Below are 26,912 nucleotides of genomic sequence, written 5' to 3' on the forward strand. Positions count from 1 at the left end.
GTCATAACAGCTTCAGCCCAAAAACCATGAGGTAACGCAGCATGTGACAACATAGAACGGACCTTCTCCTGAATGGTCCTGTTCATCCTCTCTGCTGTCCCGTTTTGTGGAGGATCATAAGGAGTAGAGAGCTCCCTCTTGATGCCTTTAGCATCACAAAAGTCGTGAAACTGTTTGGACATATACTCTCCACCATTGTCGGAACGCAAAGCCTTTCAGTGTTTTGCCAGTTTGATTCTCAACATGAGCAACAAACTTCTCAAACACTAAGAATGTATCACTCTTCAAACGAAGAGGATAAACCCACACCTTGCGTGTGGCATCATCAATAAAAGACAAAATATTTTGCCCCTCCCAAAGAAAGCTGAGGCATCTCACATTCATCTGTATGCACAAGCTCTAACTGAGCATCTTTCTGTCCAAGAGCTTTCTTGTGGGGGCACTGGAGTTGCCTGCCATATATACAATGCTCACAAAACTAAAAACTTGAGAACTTTAGAGAAGGCAAGTAACCAAAACGAGACAATTGCTCCATTCCTTTGACACTCATGTGTCCCAACCGGCTATGCCACATAGAGATTTCCGGCAGCTCGGTTGCATTTACATTAACATGGTGACAAACACCAGCATGCATGAAGTAAAGAGTGTCCACCTTAGAGCCTCTGGCAACAACCAGTGAGTCCTTACTAATCTTCCACTTTCCACCACCAAATGTGGTAACATAACCAGCATCATCAAGTTGTCCAGTAGAAAACAGGTTCTTCTTGATCTCAGGCACATGCCTGACATCATGGAGCATAAGCTGTGAGCCATCTGAAAACACAAGCCTCACATCACCTCTGCCAAGAATCTGGCATGCATGGTTGTCACCCAAATAAACTACTCCTTCATTGCCAGCAGTATACCTGACAAACAAGTCTCTGCAACCTGTGACATGAAAGGAGGCACCTGAATCAATGATCCATGAGTGCATACCATGACCATCTCCTGCAAGGAGTGAATGGGCATCAAGTGAAGACGTGAATAGGACTTCATCCTCACTGTCACCTGCATGTGACACATTGACTTCTTCAATCTTGACTCCACTTTTGCCCTTTGGCTTTGTATCTTTGGCTTCATCTTTGTCTTTGTCTTTGCCTTTGCCCTTTTCCTTTTGATCATTCTTCCATTTGTAGCATTGCTTTTTGAGATGTCCCTTCTTGCCACAATAATGGCATTCCAAGTCCTTTTTGGAGCGGGACTTGCTCCTTCCCCTTTCTTGGCTTTTACCCCTTTGCTGGGATCTCCCACGTGCATTCATTGCATTGGACTCCCTCCACATCTGCATATGACAGCATAGCATTTGAATTGCTAGTGGCTGTCCTGAATGTGTCCCAACTCTCTGGCAAAGTGCATAAGAGAAAGGTGGCTTTGAACTCATCGTCCATTGCCAACTTTTGATTGATGACCTGTCCATTGCCAACTTTTGATTGATGACCTGGCTGACAACACCATTAAACTCATTTAGATGGGCTGTCATAGACGCCCCTTCCTTCATTTGAAGACCTATGAGTTTCTTCAACCAATACACTTTGCTTGAGGCACTTTGCTGGGCATACAAGTCCTGCAATCTTTGCCACATTCCCCAAGCTGTCTTCTCTTCACGTATGCTGAAAAGTGAAGTGTCTAACACAGACAACATGATAGTGGATCTTGCTAGCTCATCCATATCTCCCCATTCTTCAGCAGTAAGAGAAGCGGGCATTACACCCCTTTCTTTGATGGGCTTGTGCTACTTCTTCTGGAGCAACACATTATAGCACTGGGTTTGCCAAATGTCATAATTATGTGAGCCTTCAAGCTTTTTGATGTGAAGCAATGAAGAGCTCTCACCTGTGGTTGCCATAGCAATATGCAACCTTTGACACAGTCAATGCCTGACTCCCTGCAAGATGTGCAAACACTGCACCAAAGCACACAAAGTGCTCACAGTTGTTCTCCCAAAATTTATCTCCCACTGCGGAAGCACAAATGCAACTCTCCTCTCACTGAATGTGATAAAATCACCAAAATCTGGTTGCTGCAGATTTATGACAGCACCTTAGATGTGCTCTGTTCCCCTTCCAAAATACTGTACAACAGTTTTAAGTGCTCACCAATGATGTACCAAACCTGTACCGGCAAGTACAGCAGCTGAAAATGAGCCTTTTCCTCACTCAAATCAATGTACAGCCATGCCAAAACTTGTACAAAGTTGTACCAAATCTGTACCAGCAAGTACAGTAGCAATAAATGCTCTCCTGGCTGTCCAAATGAGTGAAAATCAGACCTTGACAGTCCTCACCACTGCATACAACAGTCCCGGACAGAACTTGAGCAAAAGCCCCTTGATTCAAGATCAATTTCTGATCATGAATGGTACATTAATGCACATGAAGGCATCCAGAGTCTTCACAATGCTTCCCCCCTGGCCACATATACATCTAATACATAAAAGCCCCTTGATTTACTGGCACATTGAGTGCTTGACAAACACATTGCCCAAAGCATCAAATGCCAGTGCCTGCATGCAAATCAACCCAATTGGCACAAAAGCCCTTTGATTTGCACTCCAATTTCCTGCAATTTTGCCCCGAATGTGAGATTGCTCACATCATACAGCATGTATGAATGCCCAATGGCACAATTACATCAAAAGCCCCAAATGTTAACATCCAATTTTCTGCCAATTGACCCGGAATGTGACCAATGTCACCCACGGGTGCTCGCCTGCATCCCAGAAAAAGGAGCAGCAGAGGAGGCGGCGAAGGAGGGCGGCGCCCTCAGCCGTGTCGAAGGCGCCCTCGGAAAGCTTTTTCAGCGGACGCCTTTGGTTCTCCATCCACGCTCACCGCACCATCCTTGCCGGCTCGTGTGATCTGCAAGTCGTAAAAGCCTTCACTTCACCCACAGCTATACGACAGCAAGCTCTCCCAACCAGAAGCAGGCCGCCCTAGTAAAGCAGCTGTACTGCTGAGATAAAAACCCTTTAAAAAAATGTAACCCTAAAACCAGAGCTCTGATACAAGTTGAAGGAGCTCTGAAGAGCTCAGCTGTAGAGTGTTAGGGTTTCATGTGGGAGACACACACAGCGAAGAAGGGAGAGAGAGAGAGAGACATGTGGGGATAAGTCAACTCACAGTATGAGTGTGTGACTCCCCTATCACACATGTATATTTGCTCTAGTACACATAGTGCACTTAGTACATTAAAAGTACTAAGTGTACTATGTACTATAAAACTTATGGGCTTGTACACACTACAAGGGTGGGCATAATGCCTTTACCCCAACACAGACACAGTTGTACGATACTCAAGAGGCTATGTCCCAGGAGATCACAGCAGAAGATGTAGGGTTGCAGAGATCAGCACAGGATGAGGGGGAGATTACAGATTATGGCAAGCATTTTCTCACACTCGGGAGTGCACATGGGTTGGTCATATAAAAAAGCTTATCGAGATGGCAAGGATCAGATGATCTCACACACTGGAACTCTAAAGGGGGAGCGAGCACAGTGGACTACTTGATGGGATCTCCTTCATTGATACCTGATGTGCGGGGTTTCACGATTTCCAGTAGGCCCATTGGCATAGCAGCCGATGCATACCTGAGTTTCACACTAGTAGGTAGATCCCCGAGAGATGGGCCAGCCACTCATTACCTAGGTACCCGAGATATCAGTTTACACGTGAGATAGTCGGGGTTTATCGAGATGCAGTATCTGATGGCTTGTTCGCTTTAGACCCGCATAGCCCTCTGGACGAGATCACGAGAGGATTGGCAGGTGTACTACATGCATCCGCCTCATATGCGTTTCCCTACACTATGATCCCTTCCACCCACCCCCGCAGCACTGCCCCACAGAACACTTGGTATGATGATGAGTGTCGTGAGACACGAGCACAGCTACAGCGTGAGATTGCCATTGGGTCTCACACGCATAGACAGGCCAGGATGATCTTTCGGTGCCTTGTGCGGAGGAAGAAACGAGCCTATCTGGCTAAGCTAGAGAAGGAGATCTACCAACTCTTCCTGGGAAAGGACAACAAGAGGGCATGGAAGATGTTTTAGGAGAGACAGCCTGGTACTCCGATTACTGCACCTGAGGCATGGCATACTTATGCTAGAGAGCTATATGATGCACCAGGACTGCCCCCCACCCCCCCTCCACTGGGAGCTAGACCGGCTAGTAGCACCTTTTTTACTATGCGGATGGTGCTAGATGCGATAGACAGGTTACAGAATGGAAAGGCACAAGATCATGATGGGCTAGTTGGAGAGCACTTCTCATATGCAAGAGACACTTTGGCTCCGCTCATCGTACATGTGTTTAATCGTGCCATTTGTGAGGGTTTCCCAACAAGCTGGACAGAGCATATCATTGTACCACTCTTTAGGCGGGTCCGCTCATCGTACATGTGTTTAATCGTGCCATTTGTGAGGGTTTCCCGACAAGCTGGACAGAGCATATCATTGTACCACTCTTTAGGCGGGTCCGCTCATCGTACATGTGTTTAATCGTGCCATTTGTGAGGGTTTCCCGACAAGCTGGACAGAGCATATCATTGTACCACTCTTTAAGAGCGGGGACCCCATGGTACCAGGCAACTACAGGACGATCATGATTGGTCATTACTTGGCCAAATTATATGGCTCTATATTGGAGTCGGAGCTAAGCCGATGGGCAGAGAGGCATGGTCATCGAGCACACGGACAGGCTGGCTTCAGGAGAGGATTTACTACCTTGGATCACATACTGACACTTCGGGCACTTATTGAAGAGGGCAAGGCACAAAAGAGAAGGATATATTGCTGCTTTGTGGACTTCCGCAAAGCCTTCGATACCGTACCACGTGCCAGGCTTATGCATAGATTGCATGACATTGAGGTACCCGAGGATATGCAGTGGGGGATATACGCTTTGTATGAGTCTGCGACAGGCTAAGTCCAAGCTCCAGGCGGACTATCTGATAGGGTGACCAACACGATAGGGGTGAAGCAGGGATGCCCGCTATCGCCCACCCTCTTTGGACTGTACATTGATGCGGTCTCTGATTATGTAGACAGATTGGGAGGCCCAGGGGCATGCCTAGCAAGGGTGTTGATACCCATCTTGTTATATGCTGATGATATTGTTCTAATCTCAGACTCTCCGGAGGGATTACAGAGACACTTGGATGCATTACAGGCTTTCTGTGCGGATAGAGATCTGACAGTGAACCTTGGGAAAACCAAGGTTATGGTGTTTAACACCACAGGCATGGGTGACGAGATCAGAGCCTTAGTTCACTTTCTGAGGGGAGCCGGTAGAGTACGTCAGGTCATGTGTCTACTTGGGAGTTACTTTCACAGGACCGCGTTTCTCCCTGAAGGAGGCAGCAACAGCTAGATTAGCTCGATGGGGGCACTTGAGAGGTAGTGTGCACACATACAGTTTCAGGAGCCACGCACCAAATTGTGGCTATTTGATACGCTTGTCACACCGACCCTCCTGTACGGAGCTCCAATTTGGGGGCCCAGTATACATCACAGATCTCAGAGAGGGACAGATGAGGGATGGAGGCAAATGGAGAGACCACTGATTATGATGATTGCCCGCATGATTCAGAGCAAATCATCAGTACCACATGAGATTATTCGGGCTGAGCTGGGTGCCCCACCAGTAGTAACCGAGGCCCTATTCCAAGCAGTTACCTTTTTACAGCGGCTATGGGAGCTCCCTCAGCAGAGGTACTCCCGATTGGCATTGACCTCATCCATACAGTTGGCAAAGGATGGAGATACTCATTGTTGGTACGCTCAGATGAGATCATGGTTTGACCTACATGGTTTGCGGATAGAGGCACTACCACCCTTTCAGTACAGTCTGGATTGTCCATTTTTGGAACTCACCCGCTCAGAGCAAAACCGCGTGATCAGGATGGATATCATTAGAGTGGACACAGAGAGGACATGGACTAGCCCGCTTGAGCCCTTGGGCACGAAAATGGCTCATTACAACAGCCATTTTCTACACGTCTCACCGGATGATTTTATCACCCACCTAGCGTTCTTATAACTGTAGGACAATCGGTTTATTGTACTTTTTAGTCTCATTTAGTTGTTCTCTTTGATGAGACACCACTACGGCCTCTTAGAGACGTTAATATATCGTTTCATTTCTCTCTCTCTCTCTCTCTCTCTCTCTCTCTCACACACACACACACAGGTACAATTTCCATAACTTCTAATGAATTAAACTAATACTAGAATTGATTTTCAGCTATGGCAAGCTCCTCAGTTGTACTTGAGCCAGAGAAAGAAAAGGAGTTTACTTAGACCGACTACTGGTGGCAGCAAGTACAATGTCATGTGCATGCTTGCCCATGTACATTCTCAAGGCTAATCCAGAAGGGGCAGCCAAGAAAAACATCATTAGAGCCAGGACATGGAGCACAGTGTGCTATTGGCCATGTGGACTTGGAAATAGATGGAAGGCATGGAAGGATGTCCTGCCAGCTGCGTTAGATGCAAGGAAGGACAATCGGCTAAGACCAAAAGCTGTCGGCTGTACCAGATCAGAGTCGGGCTGCAGGCGCCTCATGTCAGATTCAATCGGACAGCATTTATGGAGTTCAGACCAAGTCGGTTGGTCCGACAGCGGTCGGCCAGCTCCTCCAATATTCAAGAAGACTATAAATAGGCAAGGGATGCTCCTCAATGATTCATTCATTCCTTTAGGGAATGGGTCCTAGTTAGGGACAGATCTATGTGTTTATCACCTTTTGTATAAGGCAGCCTATGGCTGTAGTGGAGGTACCTTTTTGTACCATATGAATATATGGAACTTCCAGCCATATCTCTCCCTCTCTACTCTCTCTTCTGTCTGCGTTTTGCATCAGCATGTTTCCAGTGGTGTTTAGGGCTGAAAGAATCCCCAAAGCTTCCGCATGTTACATTGGTATCAGAGCATCAGGCTCAGCAACGCTAAACACTGATTCAGTCCCATATGATGGTGTATAGGTCCAAGGTACAGGAAAGTACACGGATACGAAACCCAAGGCAAGGAACACAGAATCGGGAAGAGCTCCCAGGAGGTTTGTTGGTGGTGTTCCACAAAGCCAAAAGGGATGGCAGTCCTGTGAGCCAGATAGGTTCTCGGGCAACGGTCCCTAGGGAGGATTATCCCCCAAGGGGTGATGTGAGAGTGCCAGACTCATTTCTCAGGAATGAAAACCAAGACAGTGTTCAAAGTCAGGGCAGGAATGGATTGGGGACTGGAGGGAACAAATGCATAGATCTTATTCAGAGTCACAGTGGTTTTGGAGACGGGGTCGGGCTTTCAGAGAAAAGGGTTGCCAGGGATGGATCGATGACAGAGGGACTTCGGGAAAAGATTGGGATGATGACAATCATCCAAGGAAAAGGTTGGAATCCCGTCATCAAGTTTCGCAGAGGGGGATGTCATGTGCATGCTTGCCCATGTACATTCTCAGGGCTAATCCAGAAGGGGCAGCCAAGAAAAACATCATTAGAGCCAGGACATGGACCACAGAGTGCTATTGGCAATGTGGACTTGGAAATAGATGGAAGGCGTGGAAGGATGTCCTGCCACCTGCGTTAGATGCAAGGAAGGACAGTCGGCTGAGACCAGAAGCTATCGGCTGTACCAGATCACAGTCGGGGTGTAGGCGCCTCATGTCAGATTTAGTCAGACAGCATTTATGGAGTTCAGGCCAAGTCGGCTGGTCTGACAGCAGTCGGCCAGCTCCTCCAATATTCAAGAAGACTATAAATAGACAAGGGGTGCTCCTCAATGATTCATTCATTCCTTTAGGGAATGGGTCCTAGTTAGGGAAAGATCTTGGTGTTTATCACCTTTTGTATAAGGCAGCCTATGGCTGTAGTAGAGGTACCTTTTTGTACCATATGAATATACTGAACTTCCAGCCATCTCTCTCCCTCTCTACTCTCTCTTCAGTCTGCGTTTTGCATCAGCATGTATCCAGTGGTGTTTAGGGCTGAAAGAAGACCCCTAGAGCTTCCGCGTGTTACATTGGTATCAGAGCATCAAGCTCAGCAAAGCTAAACACTGATTCAACCCCATATGATGGTGTACAGGTCCAAGGTACAGGAAAGTACACAGATATGAAGCCCAAGGCGAGGAACACTAAATCAGAAAGAGCTCCCAGGAGGTTTGTTGGTGGTGTTCCACAAAGCCAAAAGGGATGGCAGTCCTGTGAGCCAGATAGGTTCTCGGGCAACGGTCCCTAGGGAGGATTATCCTCCAAGGGGTGATGTGAGAGTGCTAGACTCATTTCTCAGGAATGAAGACCAAGACACTGTTCAGAGTCAGGGCAAGAATGGATTGGGGACTGGAGGGAACAGATGCATAGATCTTATTCAGAGTCAGAGTGGTTTTGGAGACGGGGCCGGGCTTTCAGAGAAAAGGGTTGCCATGGATGGATGGATGATAGAGGGACTTCGGGAAAAGATTGGGATGATGACAGTCATCCAAGGAAAAGGTTGGAATCCCGTCATCAAGTTTAGCAGAGGGGGATGTCATGTGCATGCTTTCCCATGTACATTCTCAGGGCTAATCCAAAAGGGGCAGCCAAGAAAAACATCATTAGAGCCAGGACATGGAGCACAAAGTGCTATTGGCAGTGTGGACTTGGAAATAGATGGAAGGCGTGGAAGGATGTCCTGCCAGCTGCGTTAGATGCAAGGAAGGACAGTCGGCAGAGACCAGAAGCTGTCGGCTGTACCAGATCAAAGTCGGGCTGCGGGCAGTCGGACAGCATTTATGGAGTTCAGGCCAAGTCGGCTGGTCCGACAGCAGTCGGCCAGCTCCTCCAATATTCAAGAAGACTATAAATAGACAAGGGGTGCTCCTCAATGATTCATTCATTCCTTTAGGGAATGGGTCCTAGTTAGGGACAGATCTTGGTGTTTATCACCTTTTGTATAAGGTAGCCTATGGCTGTAGTAGAGGTACCTTTTTGTACCATATGAATATACTGAACTTCCAGCCATATCTCTCCCTCTCTACTCTCTCTTCTGTCTGCGTTTTGCATCAGCATGTTTCCAGTGGTGTTTAGGGCTGAAAGAAGACCCCCAGAGCTTCCGCGTGTTACAACAGCAAAAGAGGTGGTGCGAGAAAGTTCAAGTGTTGCTATTGTGGAGTTGAAAGAGGTGGAGCCCCTGATCATGTCAAAGCTCACCTTCTTGGGTTAGAAGGTTCGGTATTGTCAAGTGCCCTAAGATTCCTAGGATGGAGCGGGAGGCTGCTGGTTTACCTCTTCCTTCTAAGCGAAAAACCATAAGTTGTGGCTCTTCTATTAGTGCTGCAGCAGGTACTCCTCCCACTAGTGCAACTCGCTCTCTATTTTCTATGCCAAGAACTTCATCTGCAGGAAGTGGAGTTAGTGCAACGTCTTCCCCCCGCCATTTCTACTCTCTCAGCATTCAGCAAAGGGAAAGCAGCAGACATTGCACACATCTTGGCATCCACAAAGAAAGGCTCAGGTCGATGCAGCATTCGCTCAATTCTTTTACTCCTGCAGCATATCTTTCAATGTGTCAGACTGAGCGTGCTGAAGGTGAACTTGCGCTGCTGGCCCTGCCTGTCCCTCTTCTGCTCCCGCCTGCTCCTCTGCTGCTCCCGCCTGCCCTCTGTTGCCTCCGCCTGCCCATTTGCTGCCCTCGCCTGCCCATCTGCATCCCCCCGCCTGCCTTTCTTCAGCCCCCGCCAGCCCCTCTGCTGCCCCCCACCTGCCTTCACCTGCCTCTCTTCAGCCCCCCCAGCCCCTTTTGCTGCCCCGCCTCCCCATCTGCTGCCCCCTGCTGCCTGCCCCCCTGCCCATCTACAGGCCCCGCCTGCCCCTCTGCTGCCCCCGCCTACCCCATTGCCCTTGCTTCCCCAGCTGCTCCCGCCCTCCAGCTCCCGCCTCTGCCCCCCTTCCTCTGCTCCCACCTTTTTTCAGCAGCAATTTTATCTGGATTCAAGTCGGCCGCCCACTTTTCTTGATTGGTCTTATGGCTTCTTTTGCCGCAGCCAATCTCTCGTCACCCCCACTAGCCGGGAGAATCATCAATTTTTCACAAGACGAGCTCACCTCTCTTCAACACGACATTGACCTTGAGGTCCAGACCACCCTTGTTGCGAGAGTTTATGGTTCCCACCCCTCTAGTTCGCAGGCCCGTGAATGGCTTCTAGCAGCTCTCCCTTCGGAGCTGATTGTGCACTTTCAAGATACTCGTTTGCTTGGTCAAGGCTTCTTCCAGGTGGACTTTCATTCTTCAGAAGCTACTTCTCAGGCTTTGGCTGGCAGCCCCTTTCCTCTTGGTCCTAGGAAGATTTTTTTCTTTCAGTACCAGCTGCTGGGCTTTGATCCAATGGTGGAGGATCAGCGCCTTACCCCAGTCTCACTACGGTTCCCTGCTCTTCCTCGGTCCTATTGGAAGCTTTTAGATTCCATAGGGGCATCCTTTGGCCAGGTTCTAGAGGTACCAATCCTCCCGAGCTCTCCCGCCTCAACTTCCGTGGCCGTTACCGCCACTCTTGATGGTGTACCCTGGGTCCTTGTGCTTGTTCCTGATCCATCGATTACTGATGATCATGTTATGGTTCAGAGACGTAACGGATCTCATTTCCGCCAGAGGATGGAGAATGCAGGTAGACCTGACCAGTGTTGGATTTGTCATCGACAAGGTCACATTGCTAGAGATTGTCCCAGATTGAGGGGCCATGCTAGGAGGCGGCGTGGTCCTGCCCATCTGAGGCCTTCTGCAGATGACGAGACTCCAGCTGCTCCTTTGCCACAATAGACCACACAGGGTTGGACCCGCGTACCTGCCCCTTCACCCACACCTCTTGTGGAGCATCCCAACCCCTATGCAGCTCTTGCCTCACAGGATGTTGATCCTTCTTTGGAGGATGAGACCTTGCAGGCACATGATCTGGATCCCTCACAGGAGGATGCTGCATCACAGTTACCGGATGATTGTACCCTTGAGGATGACGTGCGCATTCGCATTGTCATGGTACCTCTCCAGTTCTGAGGACTAGCCCTGGCTTTTCCCCAGAGTGGGAGAGAGAGGTAAGGTTTACATCGTCAGATTTTCCCTCCCTTACCTATGCGAGACGTACTTTCGCCTCTAAAGGGGGTCCTTCGTCGACCACGAGATCTGGTCATTCCTACTCTGAGTCCTTATGAGGATTGTCTCTTGGAACATTCAGGGTCTTGGGGGTTTTTTTCCGCGTCGACGAAAACAAATTGTAAAAACCCAGCTTCATTGTGCAGTCACAGGTGGACCTATGGATATATTGCTCTTGCAAGAGCATAAACTAGATGCTAGTCAGTGTGGGAGATCAGGCAAGCTTCTCTCGGGACACCTTTAGGTCACCGGCTGTTGGTACCAAGGGTGGTGTTTGTATCTCTGTTTCAGCTTCGACTGCATCATTGGACATGGTGTCATTTTGCCTGCGAGAGCGCAGTGCATCCTTCTTATGTAGGGTACTACACGCATTGGTATTCTCAACCTCTATGCCCCTAACCATAGAGGTGAGAGGATTGCCTTTTGGAAATCTCTCACTGGTGGGGATTTTAACCTGGTTGAGATGCCAACAGATAAAAGAGGTGGACATGAGGGCTTGGTGCATCCTCTTGAAAGAGCGTCTTGGGAGAGGTTTATACTCTCCATTCATGGTAGAGATTGTTGGCATGAGGATGACATTTTGAGGAGTCCATCCACTCTTCTTTATTCATGGTCTAACAGGAGAAGAGATGCAGGATGTATCTATGCACGGTTAGACAAATTTTATGTGGATGATTGGGTGCTTGACAGAGGTGGACATACTTTTATTGCTACAGGCACCTCCAAATCGGATCATTGCCCAGTGGTTTTATGTATTAGAGATCCGAATTGCCATGGATCAGCACCCCATGTACGCATCCCTGATCATTTGTCTTCAGATGCAGAGCTATCGCGTCGTATGCTTGATATTTGGAGATCTCATGACTTCTTATAGGCCTCTCAAAGCCTGGCCTCTGCTCTCTATGATATTAGTGACTTTTATAACACATGTGCCCTGTCTAAGAGGCAAGAGGCCTTGGACTTAGAAAGGGCTATTAGACGTAGATTGGCTGCCTTGCTGAAAGAGCACAAGAAACATCCTCATGCTCAATGGGTTGCAAATTCTTTATGTACTGTTAGGGCAGAACTTCATCACTCTCTTGAGCAGCGCGCGGAGTACCGTTTCCATGCCCAAGAATCCTTTTGGACGCAGATGGGTGGTAGATATAACAAACATTTTTTTGCTTCTTACGGCCCATCTCATGCCAGAGATAGTGTCAGGCAGTTGCAAGATTCACATCGCACTCTTCACTCAGATCCTCTTATGGTTAGACAGATTGCCACTGATTTCTATTGCCAGCTTCTTAGTGCTGAGCCGCATTCTGATTTGAGACACAGGGCACAAAGGAAGGTTTGGAATGCATTGCCACATTTGATCACTGAGGAGATGTGTGCCGCTCTGGATGCCCCTTTTTCTATGCAAGAGTTCAGTCATGCTCTTCATGCCTTACCTCATGGTAAGTGTCCAGGGGAGGATGGCCTCTCCCCTGTTTTTTTCATTACTTTTTGGGATGAGATCGGGGCTGAGATCACATCGGCTTTGCAGGAGATGTGGGACACAGGTTCTATGCCTTCTTCTCTCATTGAGGGGCTTATTTATCTTATTCCTAAGAGCGGGATAAGACATTGATTGGCCAGTGGAGACCTATCACCTTACTTGGGACTGCCCATAATTCTTGCTAAGGCAATGAGCATCAGATTGCAGCCAATTTTGCAGGATGTTATTCATGATACTCAGAATGGATTCTTACACGGCAGGAGGATCTTTGATAACATTTTCTCGTTTTGGGAGGCCGTCGAATGGGCTAAAGCGAGCAATCAGCCCTTAGCCATACTGCTCTTGGATTTTGAGAAGGCCTATGATAGAGTGGATTGGGACTTCCTTGAGGGTACTCTTCAGCCATATGGGCTTCTCTCAGAGATGGATCAAGGGAGTTTCATGCATGTATCGTGATGCCCACAGTAGAGTTCTTGCTTGTGGTGATAGAGGAGAGCGGTTTCAGATTTCTCACTCAGTACGACAGGGCTGCCCTTTAGCCCCATTATTATATATCATAGTTACAGAGGCCATGAGCATCTTTCTTCGCTCCACTACTGGTATTTCGGGATTGAGGTTGCCTCTTCGTAGTCAAGAGGAATTGGTTGACTCTGAGTTAGCTGATGACACAGCCCTGTTTTTGGAGGCTTCACATATATGCTTATGTTCCTTCCGGGTAGCACTAGAGGATTTCTGTTTGGCAGCAGGGGCACTCATTAATTGGCACAAATCTGTTGGTTTTTGGGTTAGTGATTCACCGAGAGTTGATTGGGGTACAGAGCTTGGTTTTACTTGGATCAGCAGAGGATGCACTGCTAGATATTTGGGATGCCAAGTTGGGATTGATATTTCTACTGCACATCAGTTTGCTCCGGTACTTATGAGTATCCGGAAGAAGCTCCTCCACTGGAGTTCCAGGAGATTAGATTTAGCCTCCAGAGCTTTGGTGGCTAATCAGGTTTTGCTTGCCTCAGCTTGGTTTATTGCCTCTTGTTGGTGCTTCTCTCGTGCGTGCATTGGCCAATTGCAGAGATTGATCCGCAATTTTCTCTGGTCGGGTTTGGATGGCACCTCATACACTCGTGCCAGGGTAGCTTGGCTCACAGTTCTTCAACCCAAAAGAGAGGGGGGCTTGAATATTATCGATCCGGATGTTCAATGCAGGGCGTTGCTTTGCAAACTTGTGGTCAAAGGTTTCCTACCAGGCACTGAGCCTTGGAAGGATTTTTTCTTGTCTCAGATTTCCAGCGGATGTACACCCGGGGTCGGAAGAGACTGGATGCCCGGCACACGTTTTTTGTTCACAGAAGCTGATATTAGGACACCATCTTCCCCTCGTATTGCAGCCATTGTCAGAGCATGGAGAAGCATGAGATATTTTTTGCGACAAAGGCTTTCCAGGTCTTTGGACGAGGCTGACCGACAATATGGGAGAGATGCGCATACACAGTTCTTGCTTGGAAGACCTTTAACAGTCTTCCGGAGGATGAGAGAGTTGCATCCATTCAGCATCTTAGGGGCTCTCGCATTCGTATTGATCAGATTGATGCAGCTATTCCGCATGAGTGGCTTTCTGGGACCTTTCACAGAGACTATCATCTGAGTTGGCTGGGAGTTTTTTCGAGGATAGGCATACCTTTGCAGGTCATTGCTCTCCCTAGCCAGGAGGATACACATTGCCTCATTTATTCTATCATGCCTGGTGGGAGATTGAGGAGATGTAGTATGGAGGAGATCATCCTAAGCTTAGTCCAGTGAGGATTGTTGGTCGCTCGAGGAAGCACTGGTTCATTGACCCTTCTCCTCAGATAGTGACTCATGTCTCTTGGTGTTTGTGGTTATACGGTGGTAGTCCTATCAGATATCTTCAGTGGGATCCAAGAGAGTGGGAGTGGATTGATGCCTTCGATCCTTTGAAAAGCCTTCCTTTTTTCAGTTTCACTGTCCGGAATGCCAGGCTTCTCCTCACTCGACAGATGCATAGGATCCCTACTCTCAGGCCTCATTGGGAGAGCTATGATATTTCTCCAATGATACAGCGCAGATATTGGCATAGACTTTGGCACTTATACAGAAGGAGCCGGATCTCGCATTTCTTTTGGTTATTCTTACATGGTGGTCTCCCCACCAATCAATGGAGATCAGTTTTCGGTGTAGCACCTTCCTGTCCTAGGTGTGCGGCAGATTCTGAGACCGTACAACATTGTTTATGGAGATGCAGCACTGCACAGCAGATTTGGGGTCTTGTAGCCCAACTTATGGGCAAATTGAGTGGCCGAGCCATGCATGTGACTTGGGGGGCACTTACTTAGCTCTCCTAGTCCGGTCCGCAGCTTTTTTATGAGGACAGTGATATAGATTCTGCTATTTTCATTCGTAGAGGTATTGCCCAGCATGGTTTATTGCAGGATGTTCCTCACTCTAATTATACACCCCCTAGACAGAGGATTGACACCAATTGGGAGATTATTGCCAGTATTACATGTTGAAATATACAAGTGAATAGGGTGTGTGCGGGAACAAGCCCTTGGCAAGAGGCTGTAAAAGAGAATCTGTAAATGTGAGAGAACCTGTGAAAAGGTGAGAAGTATCTACTGGGAGAGAATAAAGGGTAGCATGAGGAGATTTAGGAGGTGTGGAGATATTATGGGAGAGGTAGAGAGAATCATGCAAAAGAGGTGGAGTGAATCAAGGAGAAATCAGTGGGATTGGATGCTTGGATGTAAACTCTATAAATTGAGGCATTGGCCTAATGAGAATTTGCTGGTTTTTTATTATCCATGCCTACATTAAGCTATCAGTTAATTGCTCACTAATCACGTCTTAATTATCGTCTAATCTCTTTGTTAATGATGTTGATTCTAGCATTTGATCCACCATAGCTCATCACATTGCTATAAATTTAACATGGTATCAAAACCTAGCCTAGAATCCATCAATTTATGAGCCCATTATCTTGCTAATCACCTAGCTAATTAGGATTAGTAGATAATTAAGTTTTTTACCTCTTTTTCAACAAGTTCTCTGCACCCCCAGCTAGTGGAGGGGCTTGATCTCCCTCCAGTAACAATAGTCTTCAAGCTCTTAGCCACACATAGCCATAACCATTGTGCTTCAGTCCATTCAAATAAAACATCAAACCGCCAACGCAAGCAGCAGAATTTTGCATTTTTTCCAATGCCTCTTTTTCTGAAGAAAATGGAGATCTTGTCTTCCACAAATACAATGGGTCTAATTCCTCTTGGCCCTAGGGGTTTTCAAGGGTGCTCTACAAGCTGGTGAAGACAGATTTTGATTTGATCAAGTCTATAGTGAGATCCAAGCTCTTCATCCAATCTGCAGGTAACTTTGGTAAAACACAGATTAAGCATTCAATGTTTGGTCAAATCTTGTGTTTCTTGGCTTAATCCTCTACTAGACTAATTGCTATTGATGGCCTTGAAAGGATTTAAGCTCATTTGAACTCTAAGGCCTCAGATCTGGACTCCCCGCATACTCTGTTTTCTACACACAAAACAGAGGATTAATTTGCTAATCAGTGATTATTCAATACTAATCACTGTATTTTGGTGCAATTGAGAGTTCAAATTAACCATTAGGTATCTGATACAGATCCCTATAACTTCATATTGCAATTCGGAGATGGTTTGATACTCCAACCATTCCGTACAGATTTGTTGCCCTTGGTTTAATGTAATTTCTGGTAAAATTGTGCTGATAAATCTGTTGTAATCATCACCTAAACACCAGATTGACTTGTAAAAGAGTAGACACTGCCCTTGAATCTTGAAATTGGATCAAAAGGTAAGACCCCCTTCACATCATTATGAGTACGACACAAGAGATAGCCAAATTTAATGGGGAGCAGTTTTACACATGGCAGACAAAAACCATGTATCTGCTCATGAGGAAAAATCTGTGGGGGCTAGTTGAGGGAAGAGATGAATGCCCAGAGGTGAGAGGGGAAAATGAGTGGAAGAGCAGAAATGAGAAAGCATTGGGACTTATCGCACTCAATTAAATGATGAAATCATTCATCACATCACAGGGCTACAGTGGGCAAAAGATGCATGGGATAAACTCAATAAATTATTTGGCACACAAGTAAAAAATTCAAAGATAAATCTGTTAATGCAATTCTACAAATTAGATATGAAGGAAAGTGAACTTTTAATCACACACTTGAACAAATATAAAAGCATTAAGCAACAACTGGCAGCTATTGGCAAAAAGGTAGAAGATGATGAGGCACTAGCAGTGCTTCTGAAGAGTGTGGACAAAGGTGAATATGAAAACATTGTAGCAACACTAAAGAATGTACCTGAATTGACGCTACACGAGATAGAAGGAGCTCTACTAGAGCAAGAGACTAGAGGCAAAGAGAAGAAATGACTGGACTCAACAGCAAGAGAAGAAAAAGCATTCTTCACCCGAGGAGGATTCTCTCGAGGACGAGGACGAGGACGAGAAAGAGGCAGAGTAGGAGGAAGGACCTTCACTTGCCACAACTGTGGAAAGCCAAGATACATGGCAAGAGACTGCTACAGCAAACCCAGTGGAGAAGGAACGACATCGGCAAACTTCATGGAGACTCCTAAGGAAGTGGAGTCAGATCATCTTTTCTGAGAGAGAGAGAGAGAGAGAGAGAGAGAGAGAGAGAGAGAGAGAGAAACCCCACAACCCAATGTAACCTGCCCCAACAGAGTAAAACCACCTCTAAGCCACCGATGATGTAGGCCATGTGGTAGATGTATGTGTGAGCACTTTAGTCAAGGTCACAGACACTTGTAGTAGCCTTGGACACATAGAGAGAGAGAGTGTCAAGGACTATGAGTTTAGGGACTTGAGGCACTGGTCGCGGACTATCAAGTAAGAGGGAAACTTGGTATAGGGTCCAGGTGTGCTAGGAGTATTCACTTGAGGGGAGAGGTTGAAATATACAAGTGAATAGGGGGTGTGCGGGAACAAGCCCTTGGCAAGAGGCTGTAAAAGAGAATCTGCAAATATAAGAGAACCTGTGAAAAGGTGAGAAGTATCTACTAGGAGAGAATAAAGGGTAGAATGAGGAGATTTAGGAGGTGTGGAGATATTCTGGGAGAGGTGGAGTGAATCAAGAAGAAATCAGTGGGATTGGATGCTTGGATGTAAACTCTATAAATTGAGGCATTGGCCTAATGAGAATTTGCTGGTTTTTGATTATCCATGCCTACATTAAGCTATCAGTTAATTGCTCACTAATCACGTCTTAATTATCGTCTAATCTCTTTGTTAATGATGTTGATTCTAGCATTTGATCCACCATAGCTCATCACATTGCTGCAAATTTAACATTACAGCATGGCAGATCTGGAAAGCTAGATGCACGGAGGCTATTGAGGGTGTCCAGATTTTTGGGTCTCAGTGCATTAGTACTATATGGGGTGATATCATCCATACTCTTATGGCTACTTGGGCTCGCATTCAGGGGCCCTCTCGTTCTGCGCAGGCGAAGCGTGTGATATTTATGCGGGAATGGGACCATGGCATCATGATGCTCCTCAGTGGTTGAAATCACCTTTAGTACCACAGGTCTTCTTTTCCTTTAGTACCACAGGTCTTACATGGCATCATGATGCTCCTCAGTGGTTGAAATCACCTTACATATTGGGGTGATTCTATTCTTTTCCGGCTTATAGCTGTGATTGTTGTATGTTTTTCTCATACTTGATAGAAGTCTCTTTCTAGAAAAAAAAAAAAGGTGGCAAACAGTGAGTTTTTTAAGGAAATGGTGTCAGAAATTCAACGGCAGCACGAAGGACGTGGTCACAGAACAGGCCGCTCGGCATGCCCGTTTCATCTTGACTTCGGTGGACAAGCAAGTTGAGGGGTTTAGCACAGGCATGACAACGAGCGTCAAGTATGAAGCTCTAGGTGCTAAATTAGTTATTCAGGACATAGAGTTTGCGGGTGATTTTATGGTTGCCCCTCTCGTAGGAGCAGACATAATATTGGGCATTCAGTGGTTTCACAAGTTCCTTCCTGATGTCAAGTGGGACAAGCACACTTTCCAGATTAATCGGAATGTGTCAAACGCCCCAATGACCATTAAGTGTGAGCCAGGAATTCCGAACTTTCCGCTCATAAGCCACTTGCAAGCTAAGCGAGCAATCAGGAAAGGCGCACATTGTGCGATGATATACATATACCTAGATGAATCTAAGAACATGCCCAAATTCACCTTTTAGGAACGTGCATGTTATATACTCATGGTAGTCAACCCACAAGACTATATAACTATCAATTCCATTATGCATAGTATGGACTAGATACTACGACATCCCCACTAACGTCATCAATGTCCAATAGTGGGTGTAGAGCTCTGTATCAAGATATGCTCTCACACACGCACTCACACACACACACACACACACACACACATAAGAGCATATATTCACAAAAAGCCCTTCGTACGGAGTTTCTGTCAAGCCTTCGGAGATGCATCCACACTGCCTAGACGGTGGCCAATGCTTCTGAGAAGTATTTGGCTCTCCATGAAAAGTTCCAGAAGATTTTTCTTCAGGACAATCTCCCTCCCCAGCACCCCCCGTCCAAACCGGAGGACCACAAGATTGATCTCCTCCCATGCTCGGAACCCCCGAGCAAGTTTCCATATCGCCTTTCCAAGGAAATGGAATTGGAGTTGGACCGCCAATTCAAGAATTGTTGCAATCTGGCTTCATCCGCCCCAGTGTGTCGCCATTTGCAACACCAATCCTGTTTGTCAAGAAAAAAGATGGGTCTTCTCATTTGTGTGTCGATTATTGTGCACTCAATAAGCTGACTATCAAGAGTAGATTCCCGATGCCTCCAATAGATTACATTCTCAAGAGGCTGAATGGAGCTAAGGTGTTCTCGAAACTCGATTTAAAGAGTGGGTACCACCAAGTGCGGATTGTGGAGGGGGGACATCCCCAAGACAGCCTTCCGTACGGAACAGGCCCACTATGAATTTGTGGTCATAACTTTTGGCTTGACGAACGCCCCAGCTACATTCAACCGCATGATGATGCGTGTTTTTTGGAAATTAATTGAAAAGTGTGTGTTCATATTTCTAGACGACATTCTGGTATTTTCAGCTACGATTGAGCAGCATGACATTGATGTGGAGAAAGTCTTTAAGTTGCTGGAAAGCAACAAGCTCTACGTCAATGAGAAGAAGTCGGAATTTTATTTGTTCCAGGTTCATTACCTTGGATACATAATTAGTGCAAAAGGCATTCGACTTGATCCAGCTAAGGTGGCCAAGATTGTCAATTGGGAAGTACCTCAGATAGCTTATGACATTAGATCCTTTGTGGGTATATGCCAGGCATACTCCACCCACATAGACAAGTTTTATGACCTCTCGGCGGATCTCACCAATCTGCTAAAGGGTGTCAAGATAAGAAGGCAACAGATTCGAATGACTCCACGAGCGTTGGAGGCATTCAAGAACCTCAAGGTGGCTTTATCAAAAGCGCCTCGTTTAGCACTTGCCTCGTGAGACGAGCCATTTCACGTGATCACCGATACGAGTAACATCGCAATTGGCGGTGTATTACAACAGAATGGTCATCCAATAGCTTACCTGTCTCGTAGGTTACTGCCCGCAAAGAAGAATTACTCAGTCTACGATCGTGAACTCCTTGCAGTTATATAGGCCTTGAAACATTGAAAACATTTTCTTTATGGCCGTGACTTTGAGGTTCGCACTGACCATCAGGCATTACGCTGGATTCAGACAATGCCAAGTGCACAGTGGAGCGACTGACAACACCGTTGGAGCCCGATATTCCAGCAATTTGGTGGTATGATTGAGTACCTTCCAAGAAAGGCCAATCCAGTGGCCGATGCTTTAAAGGGACAAGTGACTTCGATTCAGACCACTAGACTCGACCTTACTGGTACGGATCTTGAGGAGCATATTGTTTGCGAATGCATATATCTATCATGCATATGTTTGTCATATGTAGAATGATGCATGGTTTTATTTTTGGCTAGCACAGGATTACGTGTTTCCACTTGGTTTTAGACTTTTGTTGCAGGTTCTGAAAGAACAAGCAAGAGTTGTTTGTCAATTTGATGTGACGGTTTGACCTTATTGTTCAGGATGATTGTTTCATCACCCAGATGCACTGGAGGGGCATTTCTTTGGTCATATGGGGACTCTTTCTTCATTGGATGCTTACTGTGTTATTGAGTGCAATCGAGGACGCTTGCTATTTTTCAAGAGGGGGGTATGTTACGACCCTGTGTTTTTCCCTCTGGACAACAAGCAGGTGAGCACGGGCACGAGCACAGGATGGACAAGTGTGAACATGAATCAAGTTTGGATATGAAAAGGAAACTCATAAGTGGTGGCCAGCCCAAGTGTAAAAGGAGAGAAAAAGGATTTTTTAAGTTATAAGGTTTTTAAACCTTTGATGATTTAACAGTATTATTATTTATTTCTTGAAAAGCATGCGTTTTTCTTTTTAACCCTTGCTTTTGGCGTTTTTGAGAAAAAAAACCGCATCGCTTCTATTTAAATCGAAGGGTGGCGAGTTGAAGGGGAGGTGGTCGTGTGTTGGTCACCGGATGGTCTTCATGGGCGCATCCCTGGAGTGCAGCTGCCACTGAGCGCTGCTACGCATGGGCGCTGCCGTTGCTGCACATATGGCCACCAGGTGGCGGGTGAAGCTGTTGCGTAGGAGCCACAGGCGACTGCTGCTGTTGCCGCCGCCAGCAGGAGCTGCTGCTGCCGCTGCCGCTGCCGCTGCCGCTGCCGCCATATGCTGCTGCTGACCGCCAGGTATGCTGCTGTCGCCGCTATTGCCGCTGCTGTCACTGCAGTTGGCCGCTGCTGCCTCCTGCTGCTGCTGCCACCACAGGGTGATGTTGCTGCTACTGCCGTCGGTTGCTGCTGGGCGCTGTCGGCAGGCTGTGAGTAGCTCTAGGCGCCAGATGGGTTGCTGCCAGCGCAACAGGACACCAAACAGGCTGCCAGCAACCATCAACCAGACAGATGGACAGCCAGGCAAACATCAGCCAGTCGAACAGTCAATTGGACAGTCAGGTGGACGCCAAGTGTGGGAAAGCGATGCAGAGGATGGACACACAGTAGTGAATCTGGCCAAGTACTGGTGGACGTGGAGCAGGTTACTTGTATGTGACAGCCAGGCGGGTTTTCTTGCATCATGGAGCAGACCGCATCGCTGAGGCATCTCCACAGCCAGACTGGACAAGCTTAGACCAGCATGATAGAAGCGGGTCTATGGGTTTTTGGCATCGTGATTGATGGTGCACATGTGGATTTATCTGTCATGGAAACAGGACATTGGTCTTTTGAGAAGAAACAGGACTTTGGTATCGAGGATACAGGCCTATGGTTTATGGCTACAGGTCTAAGGTTTATCAGATACAGGTCTCTGGTTTCGTGTGGAAAGCATGTCTTTGGATTCATGTGAACAGGTTATAGTTTTCTCGAGGTTACACGCAAGCTGTGACTATAGGAAGGACATGGTTTGGTGCAGCCCTACTGCTGTCTGGGAAAGGGTTCGTGAGATCCATGGTTGAGATGGAGAAGACCTTTTCAAGCAGGGAGGTGTTGTACAGGTGTGCCTTCTCTATGGAATGCCTTGCTGTAGTAACAAGAGTTCTTATTTGGAAAGTCCTGGGTGAAAAGCTAAAAGGGATCCTATTGGTAAAGGATTCGACAAGTTGTACTTTGTACTCATATTTGATCAAGTAAAGAAATACCGCAAGGGGCGCCACTGCATTTTGGGGCCAATCGGTGTCCTTGTACTATTTGCAGGAGCATTCTAGCTCCCCCGTTTGTTTTCCTTTCTCACATTCTCATGGGTGATGAAGTGTTTTGTGTGCGAGTGTTTGTTCCACCGCTCGTCAGATTTTTGAAGGCCGGTTTCACTGGTTCTTTATCTACTACCTTTCAGGAAATAGCCCCGGGATCAGCATGTACATGTGCATGCACATCATAGGCTAGGGTTGATCTACTAGTTAGGGTTGTTAGAAATTGTGCATCTCAATGTGTTGTGAGGGACCGGACCTTTTATTGGCACTCATATGTATTTCTCACATTTATGCTGGTCATGGATTTATGTTGGTTGTGGGCTGCTGTCAGCCAGCTCCATGGGGGCAGTCGGCCAGCCACATGCCTCCCTATGTAAGGTTTCCTTCGCTTCTCACTTGTTCATCATCTAACCTATTCACAGGCACTTGTTCTACACCATCTGTTGGCTGGTATTACCATTGTAAAAGCCTCTTGCTACATAATATGATGTTCATTGTCTAATGTCTCTCTCTTTGCCACTCTCCCTTTCTCCTATGTTTTGCTTCCGCATTGTGCAACTTTATCATGATATCGGACGACCAGGTCCCTGCTGCCCACTTCTGCGTTTTGCTCCCTCTTCTACGTTTTTTTTGGCAGACGAAGACATTGCTCCATTTTTCTATAGTGGCTGCGTTTTCTTCTCTTACTCTCCCTTCTTGATAAGCATTTTCATCTCCAACTACTCCTGCCCTACGTTTCCTCACGAAATCCAGGTACAATCTGGAGGGGCTTCATTGGTGATTGGTGGGATGCATTTTTTGCTAAACCTGTGTTTTTTCTTCTGTGCCTCTCTTTCATCCGTGTCTTCTTCCTGCCATGCTCCTAGCCCTTGCGTTTTCTCCTGCTGGGTGCAAAGGTGCTGTGTTGGAGGTGCTGCATTTTTTGCATTTGCAACAGCTTTTGCAAGGAGTGTGGGCTGTTTTACAGTCAGGTCAGCAACTGGAGGTGGTGTGTTTGCATATGGTGCATCCAGATAAGTGGCTTGGACACATCCTCTCCTTCCGAGGCTTCTTTCCCCTTCCGGAGGATGCTTGCCGGTGCGCTTTGGTGGACTGTTTGCTGCTGTCCAGCCCCTTTCTCTCACAGTTTTGAATGGAGGCTGCTTGATCCTCGTGACTTGTTCCATTGGAGAAGTGCTGGAGATTGGTGGTGGAGTACTGAGATCATCGGTGGCACAAAGGCTTGCTTGCAGAGGTGTGCTATTGCCGTGGATATGGGTTCCCTCTCGGAGGAGGAATCTATCCTTGTTTCTACGGAGCAGGTAAGGTTCCCTCCTAGTGGACAGGATCAACCACTTGCTACAGTGCAAACACGACATTGTCATTGACTCTAATACTTCTAGTGTCCCCAAGGCTGCAAAAGCCAATGAGGACCTGGATGGTCAACTTCTATAGTCATAAAGATAGCTTTCCCCCATGTGCTTCCAGCCAGAGGAGGCTCGTGGGCGGGACAGGGAACTGTCACAAGCCCTAAATTTTGGTGCATGGGACCAGTGTGTCGGAGTTCCAAGTAGGTAAAATATCTGACGAGACAATATCATTTTTTTTGGAGCTATGGACTAGATGTGTTCCACGTCTATAGCTTGGTGTGGCAGAGATTATGGACTGGATGAGTTCCAAGTTCATTGTTCAAGGTTTTGGGACGTGATGGGTTCACAGTCCATTGTTGGGGCATAATGGACGCGGTGTGTCCAGCATATCATCATTCTATTCTTGGAGTTCACTGCACACTGGTGTGGGAATTCGGAGCCAGGCAGATTTCTTTGTTGTTTAGGGTGGCATTTTATTTCGAGGAGTCAGGCTGGCAAGGGCTCTTTCCAAGGTGTATCCGGTATTGCGTAATATTGGAGTGTCCATGGTTGCACCTTCATCAGCTTATCTTCTTCAGACTTCTGCACACTATGAGCTGCATAGGGGGTGTCAGAAATTGTGCATCTCAGTGTGTTGTGAGGGACCGGACCTTTTATTGGCACTCGTGTATTTCTCACATTTATGCTGGTCATGGATTTATGTTGGTCGTGGGCTGCTGTCGGCCAGCCACCGTAGGCCTCCCTATATGGTCCCCTTCGCTTCTCACTTGTTCATCATCTAACCTATTCACACGCACTTGTTCTACACCCTTTGCTCGCTGGTATTGCCATTGTAAAAGCCTCTTGCTAGATAATATGATGTTCATTGTCTCCGGAATCGAACCCGTTTCTTCGACATGAGAAGACAATGTCCTAACCACTAGACGAAAGGGACTTGGCTTTATCATTCCATAACCGAAACTTTGAAAACCCTCCTCGAGGACGTGCTTGAACCAACTCTACACCCAGCCAGATGCTTATGGCAAGAGGTTGAAGCACTACGGTCTGTAGTACCTCCTCTCAATCCTAGGACGATGTCTCTCTCTCTTTGCCACTCTCCCTCTCTCCTATGTTTTGCTTCCTCATTGTGTAACTTTATCAAAGGTTAGGGTTGGAGTTAGGGTTTGTATAGTATCACTCGATGTTGTGAGCTCCAAATCAAGTGTGAATGCAATTAATGCAATATACAAACTAACACAAAGTTCATAAACTAGGATTGACAGATTTAGTTGGCCTATTTTTTGTATAGATAAGATCCCTCTCCCTTTTTCTACACATCTTCTACAAGCCTTTTTGTTAGCAACCAAGAGAGAGAAGATCCAATCATGGTCGTCTTGCACCTAACCACCTTCCAAAGACTGCCTTGACTTCATAAATACAGCTAGCAATGAGACTGGATGGTTTTACACAACTACTAGTTGGCAACTCTCTAGGGACTAACACCCTTTTCAATATAGTCTTCATGCACTCAACCTCAACCTTACTAGACATAAGCTCAACCAGACCATTGAGACGAACATCCTCCAGCTGCATATCTTTGCCGCCAAATCTCCCCAAAGATGGGTTTCTATCGGGATCATTTCTTGCATATTCCTGCAAAGGCCAAGGTACCTACAGCCATTGGTCACACTTAGATCACATTACTTGCCACGTGAGATGGGGCTTTCTGGGGAGATTCAGTCAAGAGAGGCTCACAGCATTTGTCCCTTGTATGACATCAAGGAGATTGAGACGGAGGAGCCCTAACTTTTCAGATGTCCTATCTGTTACGAGACCCATAGTATGTTCCATTGCCTTCTTTGAGAGGGTTCTGAGCTTCTCTTAAGTTTTATTCGATACACTAATCAGCATTGCCTGGGCCTCTTTCTAGATGAGAAAACACAGGGACAGTCTAGAAAGCGCTAAAGAGACAACCGGACAGTCACATAGCCTCCTTACCTCTTTCTACTTGGCTACAAAGAATCGGATTGTGGAACCTTCTAGCTTTGAGCAATGGATGAGTCCTAAGGTATCCCATGATAGTCTACAAGTGCGCCCCTTGGAATCATTTCCACCACTACACCACATCCACTGACCCCGGAGAATGTTGCCATCACTAAGATAGACACCAAAGATCTGACACACCACACCTGATGCAATCGTTTGGATGTATCAGTATGTGCCACGGACCGCTTGTGCCCACCAGACTCTTAAATTTGTTGTTCCGTGCGGTTCCATGACGCACTATCATCTTGTTGTGATGCAAATCTTGACATACTGCCACATTGATGTAGCGTTCACGTCCACGTTACTTGCCTTCCCAGTTCTACTCTTTATCAAAACCCATTTGCGGTCTCTCTACCATAGTCTTTACATGATAAAATAAACAGAGGACAACAATGTACCAGCGTGCATTTTCCTGCAATGCGGAAGATGCAGCTTCTCGGACATCAACAGAATCATCGGCTAGAGCTCCCACAAGCACACGTATCACGCCTGCGATGGGTGCAAATTCAATTAAATTCGATCTCTTTGTGACAAAGGAAATGATACATGAAAAATCCAAAAGCAAGGAAAAAAACAAAACAAAACAAAACAAAAAACGAAAAACTCCAAAAACCCGACCTGCTCTGGGAGAAGCTGGAGTGCTGGCGCTTGGCGCAGCGGCCATGGCGAAGAAAAACTGTAAAGGGGAGCGTCCCCAGCCAGGAGGAAAAACCAATGCCTGTGCTCAGCTCGATCGGTGTTTTTTGCAACACGCCATTTGCCTTGGTGACGTGGCAACTACACTGAAGCCGCCTCACATACGGACTTGAGGGGTGCACATCAATCGTTGGTGTGGACTACAAACTATGGTTTTTCCTTGGGTTTAATCAAAAATTGTTTATAGCTTAAGATCAAATACAATCTCTTTATTTAGTAACTTGGACAAATGAAGAATTCATGTCATGCATGTTTCCACGTACATGGTGCAATCCTCTCTCTCTCTCTCTCTCTCTTTCTCTCTCTTGTGTTGCATTCTACCGACGTTAATACCTCTCTCTCTCTCTCTCTCTCTCTCTCT

The 26,912-nt window shown here is 46.7% G+C and overlaps 1 protein-coding gene across 3 annotated transcripts in view; it reads right to left on the minus strand.

Moving 5' to 3' along the window:
* Nucleotides 1-26,671, minus strand: part of LOC147621256 (ARM repeat superfamily protein) — a 189,867-nt gene extending 163,196 nt beyond the window's left edge. For all 3 annotated transcript variants that reach the window (XR_015269782.1, XM_086823966.1, XM_086823965.1), the window contains exons 1-2: nucleotides 26,474-26,671; nucleotides 26,254-26,344 (exon numbers count right to left, since the gene is read on the minus strand). Coding sequence is in view for 2 of the 3 variants with exons in the window: in XM_086823966.1 (XP_086680092.1) it covers nucleotides 26,254-26,344; nucleotides 26,474-26,519 (137 nt within the window). In the remaining variant the exon portion in view is untranslated. The remainder of the gene's footprint in view (nucleotides 1-26,253; nucleotides 26,345-26,473) is intronic.
* Nucleotides 26,672-26,912: the final 241 nt, after the last annotated feature.

Source organism: Cibotium barometz, chromosome 30, assembly GCF_041138505.1.
Source record: "Cibotium barometz isolate CiBa-2024 chromosome 30, ASM4113850v1, whole genome shotgun sequence".
NCBI lineage: Eukaryota > Viridiplantae > Streptophyta > Polypodiopsida > Cyatheales > Cibotiaceae > Cibotium > Cibotium barometz.